General features: G+C 45.1%; 1 protein-coding gene across 2 annotated transcripts in view; it reads left to right on the top strand.

Moving 5' to 3' along the window:
• Positions 1-12,480, top strand: part of Arhgef28 (Rho guanine nucleotide exchange factor 28) — a 328,408-nt gene that overhangs the window by 268,163 nt on the left and 47,765 nt on the right. For both annotated transcript variants that reach the window (XM_036206820.1, XM_036206821.1), the window contains 5 exons: positions 2,460-2,714; positions 4,310-4,386; positions 9,252-9,430; positions 10,463-10,554; positions 11,620-11,802. In XM_036206820.1, the coding sequence (XP_036062713.1) occupies positions 2,460-2,714; positions 4,310-4,386; positions 9,252-9,430; positions 10,463-10,554; positions 11,620-11,802 (786 nt within the window). The remainder of the gene's footprint in view (positions 1-2,459; positions 2,715-4,309; positions 4,387-9,251; positions 9,431-10,462; positions 10,555-11,619; positions 11,803-12,480) is intronic.

Here is a 12,480-nt window from a genome sequence, read left to right as displayed (position 1 = left end):
GTGGCCTTCACAGTGCTTTCATTGTGCACAAGCTTTTAAAGCCTTTGAATTGGAATTCATTCTGAGAAATTATTATTATTATTATTATTATTATTATTATTATTATTATTATTATTTTGGTTTTTCAAGACAGGGTTTCTCTCTAGCTTTGGAGGCTGTCCTGGATCTCGCTTTGTAGACCAGGCTGGTCTCGAACTCACAGAGATCCTCCTGGCTCTGCCCCGCCGAGTGCTGGGATTACAGGTGTGCACCACCACCGCCCGGCTATTATTCTTTAATTACATTTGTTTTGTGTGGCGGGAGTGGGGTGAGGGAGACTAGCTTGCACCATGGTGTGGTGGTCAGAGGAGAGCTTGCAGAAGTTGCTTCTTTCCTTCTACCACTTTTATGATTCTTTAAAATTTGATGCACAAGAGAATGCAAACATGGCCTATAGAGAAAGCATCATGGATTTTGTTCTCAGCACAAGAGTGAAAACAAAATGAAAGCGTTTGGGTTTGCATCCTGTGAAGTCTCTTAACTCTCTGCAATACCCCGGAGACAAAACTGTCCCAGAGTGTTGGTCAGCTCACTTTACCCCAAGGTCCGTCCCATGCCAAGTCATCGGCAGGTGGATAACAACACTGGTCGGTCCCACTTACGGTGCAAGCTGTAACTGTGAGTTCTGGCTTGAGGCAGAGGCGGCATGGTGGCACCCGGATGCCACCCCTCCTCCTGGCAGGTGTTGCCAAAGGTCACTCCTGGAGCCTCTGACCACTGGTCCGTATGACGGTTAAATGGCAGTGCTCCTCAGCTTCACTAGCCCTTCCTTCGCCAGGGGGTGCGTTTACTTGCAGATTGGGGGGTCTGTAGGTGTGAGCGGAGCTCAAGGGGGCATTTGTGAAGGCTCCTGGGGAGGCTGGTGCTGTTCCATTTTGAGTTGTAAGGCATCAGGAGATAGTGATTTGTCAGCTTTTGTAAAGTCTCCTGGAATTACTCAGGGCCATCTGGTAATTCAACCTCACTTTTCTTTCCTTGGCTTTCTTAGTTTTGAAAGGTTTCTTAGAAGTTAAGAGGGGAAGGCCCTGTCAGGAGAGAGGAGTTGTGTGGTGTGTTTTTTGGAAGGTGGTGAGAAAGACTCCTCCTTGAAGAGATGGACGTCATGTGTGATCTCTGCATGTTCTGATAATGCTCACCTGCATCTGTGTACGCACTGAGCACCTGGGATGTCTTTGGAGCGAGACCTTTGGGGGACTGTTTCCACTGCTGGCTGCTCTTTCTAAACGTGTGTCCTTGCAGCTATGGGCACTGGCCTCTGGAGTCGCTGCTGGTCCTCCCCCCCCTAGCTCTTCAGGTCCAGGCACCCGAGCAAATATCAACTAGCTGATCTTTATCATCAAATACAGAAAAAAAAAAAATCAGTTCCTTTTATCTGAGGTTTCCAGAAGCCGTTCTAGGAGCTCCCCAAGAGGCTTTCCTTAGGGCAGTCTGGAGTTGACAGGAGTGGCCAGGGGTTTAAAGAACAATTGGAGCTGATGACCATCTGTCTACTCTGTGTGCATAAGCCTGGCTGGCTTCCTTGAGGCACAGTGCCCAGGGCCCTCAAAATATGTTCATTTCTTTCATAATCAAAAGAAAAAAGGAACAAGCCAAAACAATTTTAATTAGAATATTAAAACCCTTGAGGTTATGCTAATGAAACCCAGAAGGCAAATGAGTCTGGGGGCATTTAAATTGCCCTGTGGCTCCATTTAGGAGGACATGAGCTTGACCACATGGCTGGGTCCAGTCCTTAGCAACACAGTGTGGGGTTTACCTGCTTTCCTGTTTCTAGGAAGGGCAGAATGCCCAGGTTAATTTATAGTCCCTGTTTCTATTACATTTGATACATTGTGTTACTGTGACAAAAGACCCAGAGAGAAGCAACTTCAGGAAGGAAGAGGTTATTTTGTCTCACAGTTTGAGGGCACAGAGTCCATCATGGCAGTGAAGGCATGGTAGGAGGGGTGTGAGGTAGCTGGCCACGTTGCATCTGTGCAGACAGGAAACTGAGGGAGATGAATGTTGGCGCTTCATTTGCTGCACCATTTTTGTTCAGTCTGGGTCCCCCGGCCATGCAATGGTGCTGCCCACATTGAAGGTGGGACTTCCTGAGGGGAGCCTCTCTAGAAACTCTCAGAGAAATGCCCAGCACTGTGTTTCCTAGTCTAGTCACCTAGACAATGAAGATAAATTATGACACTGTCACAGAGAGGCAGACTTCTCCCTGAAAGTCACACATCTTATTGCCAGCTGACGCACATCTTTTATATCAAATATTGTATTGCTTCTTTGAGGTGGTGCAGAGAGATATTTTAATATTTGAATTTAATCCAACATCTTTCTTATGGGGTCTTTGTTATATTGAAAAGCTTAAGGAAAAATAACCTCTCTTAGTATTCTGAATTATTATAATTTTCTTTCTTTTTTCCTTCATGCAGAAAGGACTGAGGAACACAAAGACCTCTGCAAAGCCCTTGGCTTAATTAAAGACATGATTGCAGCTGTGGATCTAAAAGTCAATGAATATGAGAAGAACCAAAAATGGCTGGAGATCCTGAATAAAATTGAAAACAAAACATACACAAAGCTCAAAAATGGCCACGTGTTTAGAAAGCAGGCCCTGATGAGTAAAGAAAGGGCTCTCTTGCATGATGGGCTTGTCTACTGGAAAACAGCTACAGGTCGTTTCAAAGGTACCGTGGCTCCACCAATCCACTCCCTCCTCCTTTCATACATATTACTCATTCAGCCGAGGACAGGCTTTCAAAGGAAAAATGGTTCTGACTTGCAGGTCAGAAACCCTTGACTGTTGTAAGTTGAAACGTCAAGTTGTGAAGTTCAGTGGGTAAATGTGGCTGGGTGATACACATGCTTGACTTGCTGTCCTGAGAAAAATCCTTCACATGCACTTTCATGAATGTGAAAGCCTGTGATGTGTGAAATCAAAGGAGTTGAGAGTTCTGGACATTGTTGGCATAGAAATTTTCTGCTAAATGTGGTGTGTTGAAAGCAGGAACAGCCCACACTATACAGCGAGAGTCTGTTGTGTGCCAGGACAGCCTGGGGCTTTCAGACCGTGGAGGGGAGAAATGAGAAAACTCTAAATATCATCTTGGTTATTCAGTAATATGACACATCTACCTGTATACTGGCCCCTGGGTAAGCTCTTCCTCAGTGGTTCAATTTGCTAACAGGCTTAAACTTGACTCTGTTAGTCTGCTTAGGGTCTAGAGCTATTTATTGAGATTCTCAAGGACTTAGCTTGTAGCTAGCACCTTGCTGTCTGGTACTTTCTTATATCTCTGGGGCCTGAAAAACTGACTGGCCCTTTAGTCTCCTTTCAGAGATTTGATTTTCTTAGTCTGGACCCGAAGGACAAGCTTAAATGCTTGCCTATTCAGCTTCCTCTACAACCTCTAAGGACCTTACACCTCCTCCATCTTAATTACATCCTTAGGCAAGGGGGAGAATAAGGATTTATTCTATTATAGTCACTTGGAGGTCATTTCCCACCAGAAGATGAGCAGGCTTTGATGGAAATATAAACAAAGGTATTTGCTGATGAATAGCTCGCAATGTTGTGTTGAAAACATTGTAACCCACACAATACTGTTTCTCTTTGTCCATTGAATAGAATCATCTGTTGTGACTAGACTGTGTAGTGGTCACAGGAAGGGGGTTCTTGCAAAGTTTCCAAGGGAAGTAGAGAAATGAGCGCTAGACGTAGCATGTTTCCCTCCACCACTTGATGTGGAAGCTGTTCCTTTACATTTTTTTTAAATTAGCTACATTTCTCCTAAAGGGAAGGGCGTGTTCTATTCTCTTAGGACCTTCTTTCACAGGGGGAGGGGTACATGTGAAATAAGGTCTTGTTATGTAACTTAGGCTGGTCTCAAACTCATGATCCTTCAGCCTCTGCCTGGCAAGTACTGGGATTCCAAGCATACACCATCTCACCATCTCAGAGCCTTCTTTTATATAGAATGTTTTTCTCTCCTTTTGGAAACTGCTCTTGAATACTTTCTAGAGAATTAGTTCTTGTTACAATCCTGTAGTTTATCTATGGTGCTACATGCAACTGTATACACTTAAACGACTTCCTGTGCATTTTAACTATGGTAGCTAATATCTACCATAGTAAAAGGGTTTTTCTAAATAAAACTTTCATAGAAAAGCCTTCCAGTTTTGTTGAACGGATTTAAATGTCAAGCACGAAATGAAAATAGCCAGTGACGTCATCCCGGCTGTGGTTCCCTTCATTAACACTGGCATGGTTCTGTCTTTGAAGATATCCTGGCTCTGCTTCTAACTGATGTGCTGCTCTTCCTACAAGAAAAGGACCAGAAGTACATCTTCGCAGCTGTTGTAAGTATGCGGCCCCGCGATGCACATTTGTACTAGTTAGCTCTGTGGTGCCTGAACTTCCTAATAAAATCAAAAGGGCACTTGGCACGAAATTCCCACTGCTGTAGCAGACGTCATAGCTGGTTCAGCAGGCAATTTAATCAATTGTGAAAATATCGGAATGTTTCAGTATTGATGGTAAATGGACACTGCCCTCAGGGCCTCAAGTCCCTCCCTCCTCCCTGGCTCTCTGGGTCTTTTCTCTGGTCTCCGCCTTCATCCCCAACCCCCCCCCCCATGCTCAGCTCTGGCAACTGAGGTATCAGTGTTGGGCATGGGTAGTTTCCAACATCTTGTTCTTTTTTCCTGCTGGATGGTCGTCTTACCATGTCACTTGCTCACCTCATCTATAACCTGCGGTGATGTCTCTCTTCTGCCAAACAAGAAGACAGGGTGATTTCAAAGGAGAGTATCTTTCATTTCTCACGGTGCTGGGGATTGAACCCAGAAGCTTTTGGATTCTAGACAAATGTACTGCTACTGAGCTACAGCACCAGGCTTAAAGAAGGTCCTTGTTCCTGCCCTAGTGGCTGCAAATGACTATGGTCTTTCATGTATCCCCTCCCTTTGTGGTATGTAGATCTTTCTCAATGTAGCACATACGTAGATTTTAGTGTACTTTCTACAGCATCTATGTGATCCAAAAGGGTATAGAGGAGGAAGATGTCACAGGTTAGCCCCCTTATTGGTGACTTGGGGCATCATGTTCTGCTAGAGAAAAATCAAAGCCCGATGCTCATGGGGACAGTTTAAGGGTGATGCTTGGAAAAGTAAGTGTTTAGTATACATCCAGAGATAGGCTATTTGGGCCCCTTACTCCACTTGGTTTTGGAAACTTTGAAGTCTTAATAAAGTTTCAGTTTTGCTGTCCAGAGAAAACTGAAAAGCATGTCTGGCCATGGATGAGATGCAACAAGGAGAGGCTGGAACCTGTCTGCCCGCTCTCATCAGATTGGCCTCAGAGGCATCTTCTGCCTCTCATCTGTACCCTGGTGCCAGCTAAAGCAGAGGCTAGCCCTAAACACACCCCTACCCTCATGCCAACCTGTTTGCACTTCATCTATTCTAAATTTCATGAAAACTTTCCTATTGTCTGCTAGCCTCCTTCTCCATTCCATTACCTGCAAAGCTGCAAGAACCCAGAGGAAAACCCAGGAAGATGGGGTTGTTGTACTTATGTATGGGATGTTGGGGGCCAGGCTGGAAGAGAAATCGTCTCAGCAGATCTCTGTAGATACAAAGCTTTCTTTAGTTCCAAACAAGAGGTGGATCCTGCCTTTTGAGCGGTCTGATAAGCCTAATAGCATGCTGACTGATCAAGACATAGACACAAGCTGGATGGCGGTGGCGCACGCCTTTAATCCCAGCACTCAGGAGGCTGAGGCAATTGGATCTACGTGAGTTCGGGGCCAGCCTGGGCTACATAGTGAGTTCCAGGACAGCCAGGACTACATAAGAGAGACTCTGTCTCAAAAAAAAAAAAAAAAAGATATTAGACATAAGACAAAGGCAGATACTGTGTTTCTTAAAACAGCATAGCATGTGGATTAGGATTAAGCTGTATTGTTCAATTTATAGTATGATTTGGAGTATGACGTGACTCATTGGATTATGTGTATCACCTTTTGGAGGACAAAGCGGGTAGGAATGCAACCCACCAAATAAGCTCAGCTCTCTTTAGTAGACTCTCTGGCTGTGGAAGACAGAAGACTGCTGTTGGCTGTGTCTAGAAGTGTAGCACATACCTGCACAAAGGTGATATTGAGGATCAAAGGAGAAAGCATTCTCTTAGCCTTAGAGAGTCAAGTACCCTATGTTTAGGTCATATGCTTTCTACATGTATCTGATAGTAGCCCCTGTATCATGGATATCTTATAGTGATGGTCTTAGGGAGTTGATTCATTACCTCAGGGTATGCACATGTCTGTGTTTCCTAGTTCCCATATAATGTTTTAGAAAGTTGTCCTTATTCTAGGACCCAGAGGTGAGATTTTTTCATTCTCTTTGTTCAGTAGAAAAACCTTTAATAAGTGCTTATCTTGTGTGCATAGAAGACATGATGCATTTGGAAACTACCAGAAGGATCTGAAAGTAATAAGAGTAGAAAGTAGTGTTCTTACAGGAGTGGTTTGTGTGTATGTGTGCGTGCGCACACACACACGCAAGTACCCTCAGGCCAGAAAAAGGTATCAAATCCACTGGAGCCAGAGTTATAGGTGGTTGTGAGCCTCCAGGCATGGGTGCTGGGAACCAAACTCTGGGTCCTCTGGAAGATTTAACACACTTAACCTCTGAGCCATCTGTCTCTACAGACCCAGCTTAATTTATTTTAGAGATCATTCAGCTGGAAATAGGATCTAGAATAAAGTAAGTACATCTACTTTCTGGAATATTCCAGAAATCCAGGAAGACTTTCTTGAATATTAAAGAAGGCAGTTTCAACATTGAAACAGTAGAAAAGACAGCATGAACATGCCCACCTGCAAGTTCAAATTTAAATTATGAAGCAAGTTTAAGGTCTTTTTGCCCCAGTGGGATCACTAGCTGATAGAACCAGCACCAGTGGAGATTGGGTAGCAGTTGGACTGGAGATAGACAGCCTCTCCTTTCCCCCTTCCGCTCTATGAGAGGCCTTCCATTCCAGATGTCTGTAGAGATTGAGCAGGAATGTAAATGAGTGAAGTCAACAGTGGGTATGATGGAGACAGTGGAAAGCAGTGGGGACTGTCCTCAACTAGTGAGTACATGTTCAGAGTCAAGGTGAGTCATGCTTACTGAGCCAGTGTTTATAAATTACGTGAGAATATGGTCTAGGTTAGCCAGTATTCTGTTTCTGCTACACACTCCCAACTATATATTATTTCTAAAAGGTGGAGACTTCTACTCACAAATGGTGCTAACATTAAAAAATGGCTTTAAAATGCCATGGCACAACAAAGTATCCTGGCAGACTGCATTAGGCCCCTGCATCATCAGTGTATGACATCTGACCCCAAAGCTGATGTGTTGCTTTCGTTCCTGGGGATGTTGAATCTTGTTTTTCACCAGTGTTTGTGTAGTTAATATGAATAATGACAAGCATGCCCTTGATGCCTTCTGGTTGGTAGGAATTTAATTAATGCTCCTTTCTACCCTTTATTTATTCTTCACTTTTGAAAGATCTTGCCACCACCTCCCTTTCTCTGGAACACTAACCAACTAATAATAATTTCACATTCTTTCATTTCAAGCAACTAGAACTCACCTTGCATTTTTACATATATACATTCAGAAGAAGCTAAAACATAGATCTCTAATACTAAAAGGGATCTTAATAATGCTTAGATAGAGGACCTCTCTCATTACAGAGGGGATTCAAGATCTCCTTTAAAACTGATTTACCCTCCATTTCCAGAGGCCAAGCATGGGACTGGGTAGACCAGTAGTCTATTCCATCATGATCTATTTTTTTTCCCACACTGTTCTGACAAACATGAAAAGCACTCCAGAGATGCCTTGGCCAATAACTCCAGATGTGGCATAGTTATGTAGTGGAAAGGCAGGCAAGCCAGTGCCAGGTAATCAGTAGGGGAGAATAGAGAATGGCAAACTCTGGATAAAGTCTTCCCTCGGTCCTCAAGGAAGAAACAAAACTACATGCTGTAGCTAGCTCTCTAAACAGTGATGGGAGCTACAGACCAAAGTAGATTCCCTTCCCCACATCCTTCTCATCCTGCAGACATTCTTTTGGCTGTTTTTCAACCATGGCTCTTGAGCCAGGTGTGGGGCTATTGAGGTCTCATCTGTGAGACCCCAAGGCATAGCATGGAGGCACTGAAAGCCCACGGTGAATGTTGGCAGAAGTTATTTCGTTCTACCTTGGACACCAACTCTTAGACTGTCTTCCAATTTCCCTCAGGTGGAATTATGTTAAATCCAGTTCTGCAGACATTGATTGCATGCCTCATCCATGCAAGGCAATGTGTCTGGCAGATGAAGATGATTTAGGGTCAGTCCTGCTCACCCAGTGTTCATCTGGTTGGTGAGGAGGAGCCACTTACGGGTAGAGCTTCAGCAGTTCTGGGGTTGAGATCTGGAGCAGAAGGGGTTGGTGATGTCTAGGGACTCTCAGGTCATGTCTGCCCATTTCTACATTGTATTTGATGACCTATCTCCTTATTTCCTAGGGTTCTGTTTTCATCACTGTCTTGCAATTATTTCTAAATCCAATGGGCTCCAGCTTCTCACTCTTCACAAGCACCTTTTATACCTTCTTTCTCAACCATAGTAGTTTATCATATTTTTTTCTTCTGATCTCTTTAAAATTACCCCTTTAAACTACCAATCTTTAAAAATATTTATTTTTTAAAAAGTTGTATGTCTCTGTGCAGGTATGCATATGTGAGTGCAGAGGCCAGAAGGAGCATCATGCCCCTGGAGCTGGAGTTACAGGTGGTTTTGAGCAACCCAGTGTGGGTGCTGGGAACCAAACTCAGGTCTGCTGTAGGAAGCGGTATTTGCTCTTAACCACTGAGCCACCTTTCCTGTCCCTAAACTGACATCCTTAAGGATAATTCTTCCTCTAAGTCCTCATTCTCCATCTGCTTTGGGGTTTGAGTAAGGTATGTCCCCACAAGCTGATGTGTTGAATAATGTGTCTCCAGTTGATGGTGTCAAACATTGTCATAGCCACAGCCGAGCTAATGTGATACCCTTTTCCCTCTCCATTGGAGAACTTCCGATGCCTTCTGAAAGGATGATGAGGGCGATGGAGGCTCCTGGGTTCCACGTGACTCTTGGTTTAAAGACGCTGCGGTTTCACCCGTGCATCCTCTTAACTCTCGTAGGACCAGAAGCCTTCGGTTATTTCTCTTCAGAAGCTTATTGCTAGAGAAGTTGCTAATGAGGAGAGAGGCATGTTTCTGATCAGCGCGTCCTCTGCTGGTCCGGAGATGTATGAAATCCACACCAATTCCAAGGAGGAAAGAAACAACTGGATGAGGCGGATCCAGCAGGCCGTGGAAAGGTAACCTCCTCCCTGTCGTTCATCTGCGGGAAGTCCTTGTTCAGTCCGTGTTCTAACCATCTCTCCCTTGCATGAAAACTTTGCCTCAGCCAGAATTGCCTGCTCCCTGACCTTTGCCCCCGCCCGCCGTAGCATGTCACCTGCGGCTCTGTCCTCTGCACACCTCCCTGTGTGCCGTGCCTTCCCACTCCGCCTGCATGCTTTTGCTGTGGCCCCTGCCTGCTCACCTGTTTCATGAAGACCTCTTCAGTCCAGGTGCTCTCTGTCATACCTGAAATGCTGTCATGCCCACTTTCTAAGGCACTGAGTTGGCGCCCGTCATCTAGAGCCTGTGGTCGTTATGTGTTACATGCAGGCAGTGTGTGTTCCCTTAGATTGGAAGCTCCTTTCGAGCAGGGACCCTGTCTTCTGTCTCTCTCTGTGCCTGAGGAACTGTTCAAATAAATGGCTGGTGAATCTCAGTGTTCTCAGTCAACGTCCTGCTTGTTACTCCTGCAAGGATAGTTTTGATTAAGTGAAGGCCGAGGGTGGGAGGGATAATTCTTACCGGTAATTTGATTAGTTGGATGCGCTTGGTATTCTGTAAGTTGCTCCCACCTCTACCCCACCTACCCAGTATGGAGGCCTACTGTCTGTCCCACACCCCTTCCACTATCAAGAGGGGTTCCTTAATGGTACAACCCCCCAAATTTTGTTATCTTAGTTGCTCTTGGTGACATAATGTCACTGTTGTCGTTGCTGCTGCTGGTGGTGGTGATGGTGGTGGTGGTGTGGGGGGAGGGGGTTGGGATTGGAATATTTGAATCATCCTGTAGAGCGGACTTTGAAACTATGTTGTAACATGTGCATACTCAAGAAAACGAATCTTTTGAAAAGGAGGAACAATGAATGCTCTTCATGTTGATTTTTTTTTTTTTTTTTTTTTTTTTTGCCTTTGTGGATAGTTCTCTTGCCAAGTCCCCATGTTTTTCTAATAAGCTTAGAGATCCTTGGAACTGGTTTCAGTGATGCCTTGACTGTTGTCTTTTAAAGTTGTCCAGAGGAAGAAGGAGGGAGGGCAAGTGAGTCCGATGAAGAGAGGCGGAAGGCTGAAGCCCGAGTGGCCAAAATTCAGCAATGTCAAGGTATGACGTGTGCGCCTCTGACCCCGGGTCCTGAGGTCACGAGTGGTGATGATGGCTATGATGAACTGTGCACCTGAGCTCCACACTGCCCACCCTCCCCCTTTTACAATCACCCATCCATAGACGAGGCACGAGTGACTAGGATACTCATGCACATGTGAAACCATACCTGTGCTCACGTGGTTCTGGTGAGCACTGGAGTGTCCACCATGTCAGGCTTCTGCGACTAGACAAGAGTTCAACAGGAGGGCCATCGAGTGCCCTGGGAAGTCAAGAAATATGTTTATCTCACCAGTTCTCAACTCCAGGCCTTACCTCACTTAGGGAGGTGATTAAATTTTGCTGTCTGGCCGGGCGGTGGTGGCGCACACCTTTAACCCCAGCACTAGGGAGGCAGAGTCAGGTGGATCTCTGTGAGTTTAAGGCCAGCCTGGTCTACAAATTGAGTTCCAGGATAGCCAGGGCTACACAGAGAAACCCTGTCTCAAACAAACAAACAAACAAACAAACAAACAAACAAAAAATTGCTGTCTGTTCCTCAACTCCATTAACCAACTGAATCAGGGGCTCTCTGGATTTGATGACAGTTAAGGTCTCAGGTCCCAAGATTCCTGTAACACATTGAAGTAGGGGGAAATTGGTGCATGCAAAGATGATTTTTAGAAGCAGAACCATAAACTAGCTTTGGCTCCGGCTAAGACAGACACTGAAGACAGGCTTTGCAGCCCTGGGAGCCGTCACTCCTTGAAGAGAAGGCTGCCTCAATTCTCTTTGCTGAGCTGGGTATTCAGTCTTAATAGAAGGCTGTCCACAAAGAATAGCTTTGTGAGGTTTTATGGAGTTTGGAGAATGGGAAAAGTACATTTATTTATCAAGTTCAGTCACTTGCAGGAGGTCACAGTCACTCAGTGAAGGCATCAGAATTTGAATCTGAGTCTCACCCACCCAATGAAAGTGTTGGGTCCGACTGCTTGCTAAATCATGATGTCTTTTTCTAACTTGATTTTCATATGAGTTTTGTAGTCATGCTGTAAATAATCTCTTCTGATGACTGTTATTCCACAGAAATACTAAGTAACCAAGACCAACAAATTTGCATGTACCTGGAAGAAAAGCTGCATATCTACGCTGAACTTGGGGAACTGAGCGGCTTTGAGGACGTCCACCTAGAACCCCACCTGCTCATCAAGCCTGACCCTGGAGAGCCTCCCCAGGCAGCCTCCCTGCTGGCCGCTGCCCTGAGAGAAGGCAAGTTGCTCTGGAAATGATTTGGTTCGACAGACTCAGAACATGTTTATTGGGTGCCTTCTCCGTGTCACACATGGTGGCCTTGGTGCTGAGGGTACAGCAGAATGCAGCAGAATACTTATTCTCCTAGAAACTGTGTTCCAGAAATGTCAAAGTATAAAGAAATGCGTATGTCAGATTGTGAAGTGATATGTAGAAAAAGCAGAAGAGTAAAGGAAGTGGAGCATTAGTTATAGAGAGGGGGTGAATCTTATTTACATGGGGTGTCCAGGACCGTTGTTGGTCATGGAAGCAGAATAGTAGACAGATTTGGGGGCATGTTTGGGAAATAAAGCAAAAGAGGCTGACAGGCACCCATTATGCCCTCTCACATATCAAAGCCTTAATGGACCAGATCCCCTGCTCTTGTACTTAGCCAGCGGCTTCTACTTTCTTCCCTAAAGAGAGGCTGGAAGCCCATTGGCTGTTATTCATTTGGCTTACCACGTGATGAAGGAGCTAGGATGCACTCATGGGCCTGCTCAGGGGAACCCACAGCAGTGGAGGCACAATGTAGGCCATGTAGGCTGCAGATGAGAATCCACCTGGGTCAAGGATCCTTTCTCATTGGGGTGAGGACATCATTGTCTCAAGACAGTTGAGTGCACACTTTGAAAAGCCTCTTTGTTCTGCTGGACT

This window comes from Onychomys torridus, chromosome 15 (assembly GCF_903995425.1).
Source record: "Onychomys torridus chromosome 15, mOncTor1.1, whole genome shotgun sequence".
NCBI classification, from domain to species: Eukaryota; Metazoa; Chordata; class Mammalia; order Rodentia; family Cricetidae; genus Onychomys; species Onychomys torridus.
The sequence above is the reverse complement of the archived record's forward strand: the minus strand, read 5'-3'. Positions and strand labels throughout refer to the sequence as shown.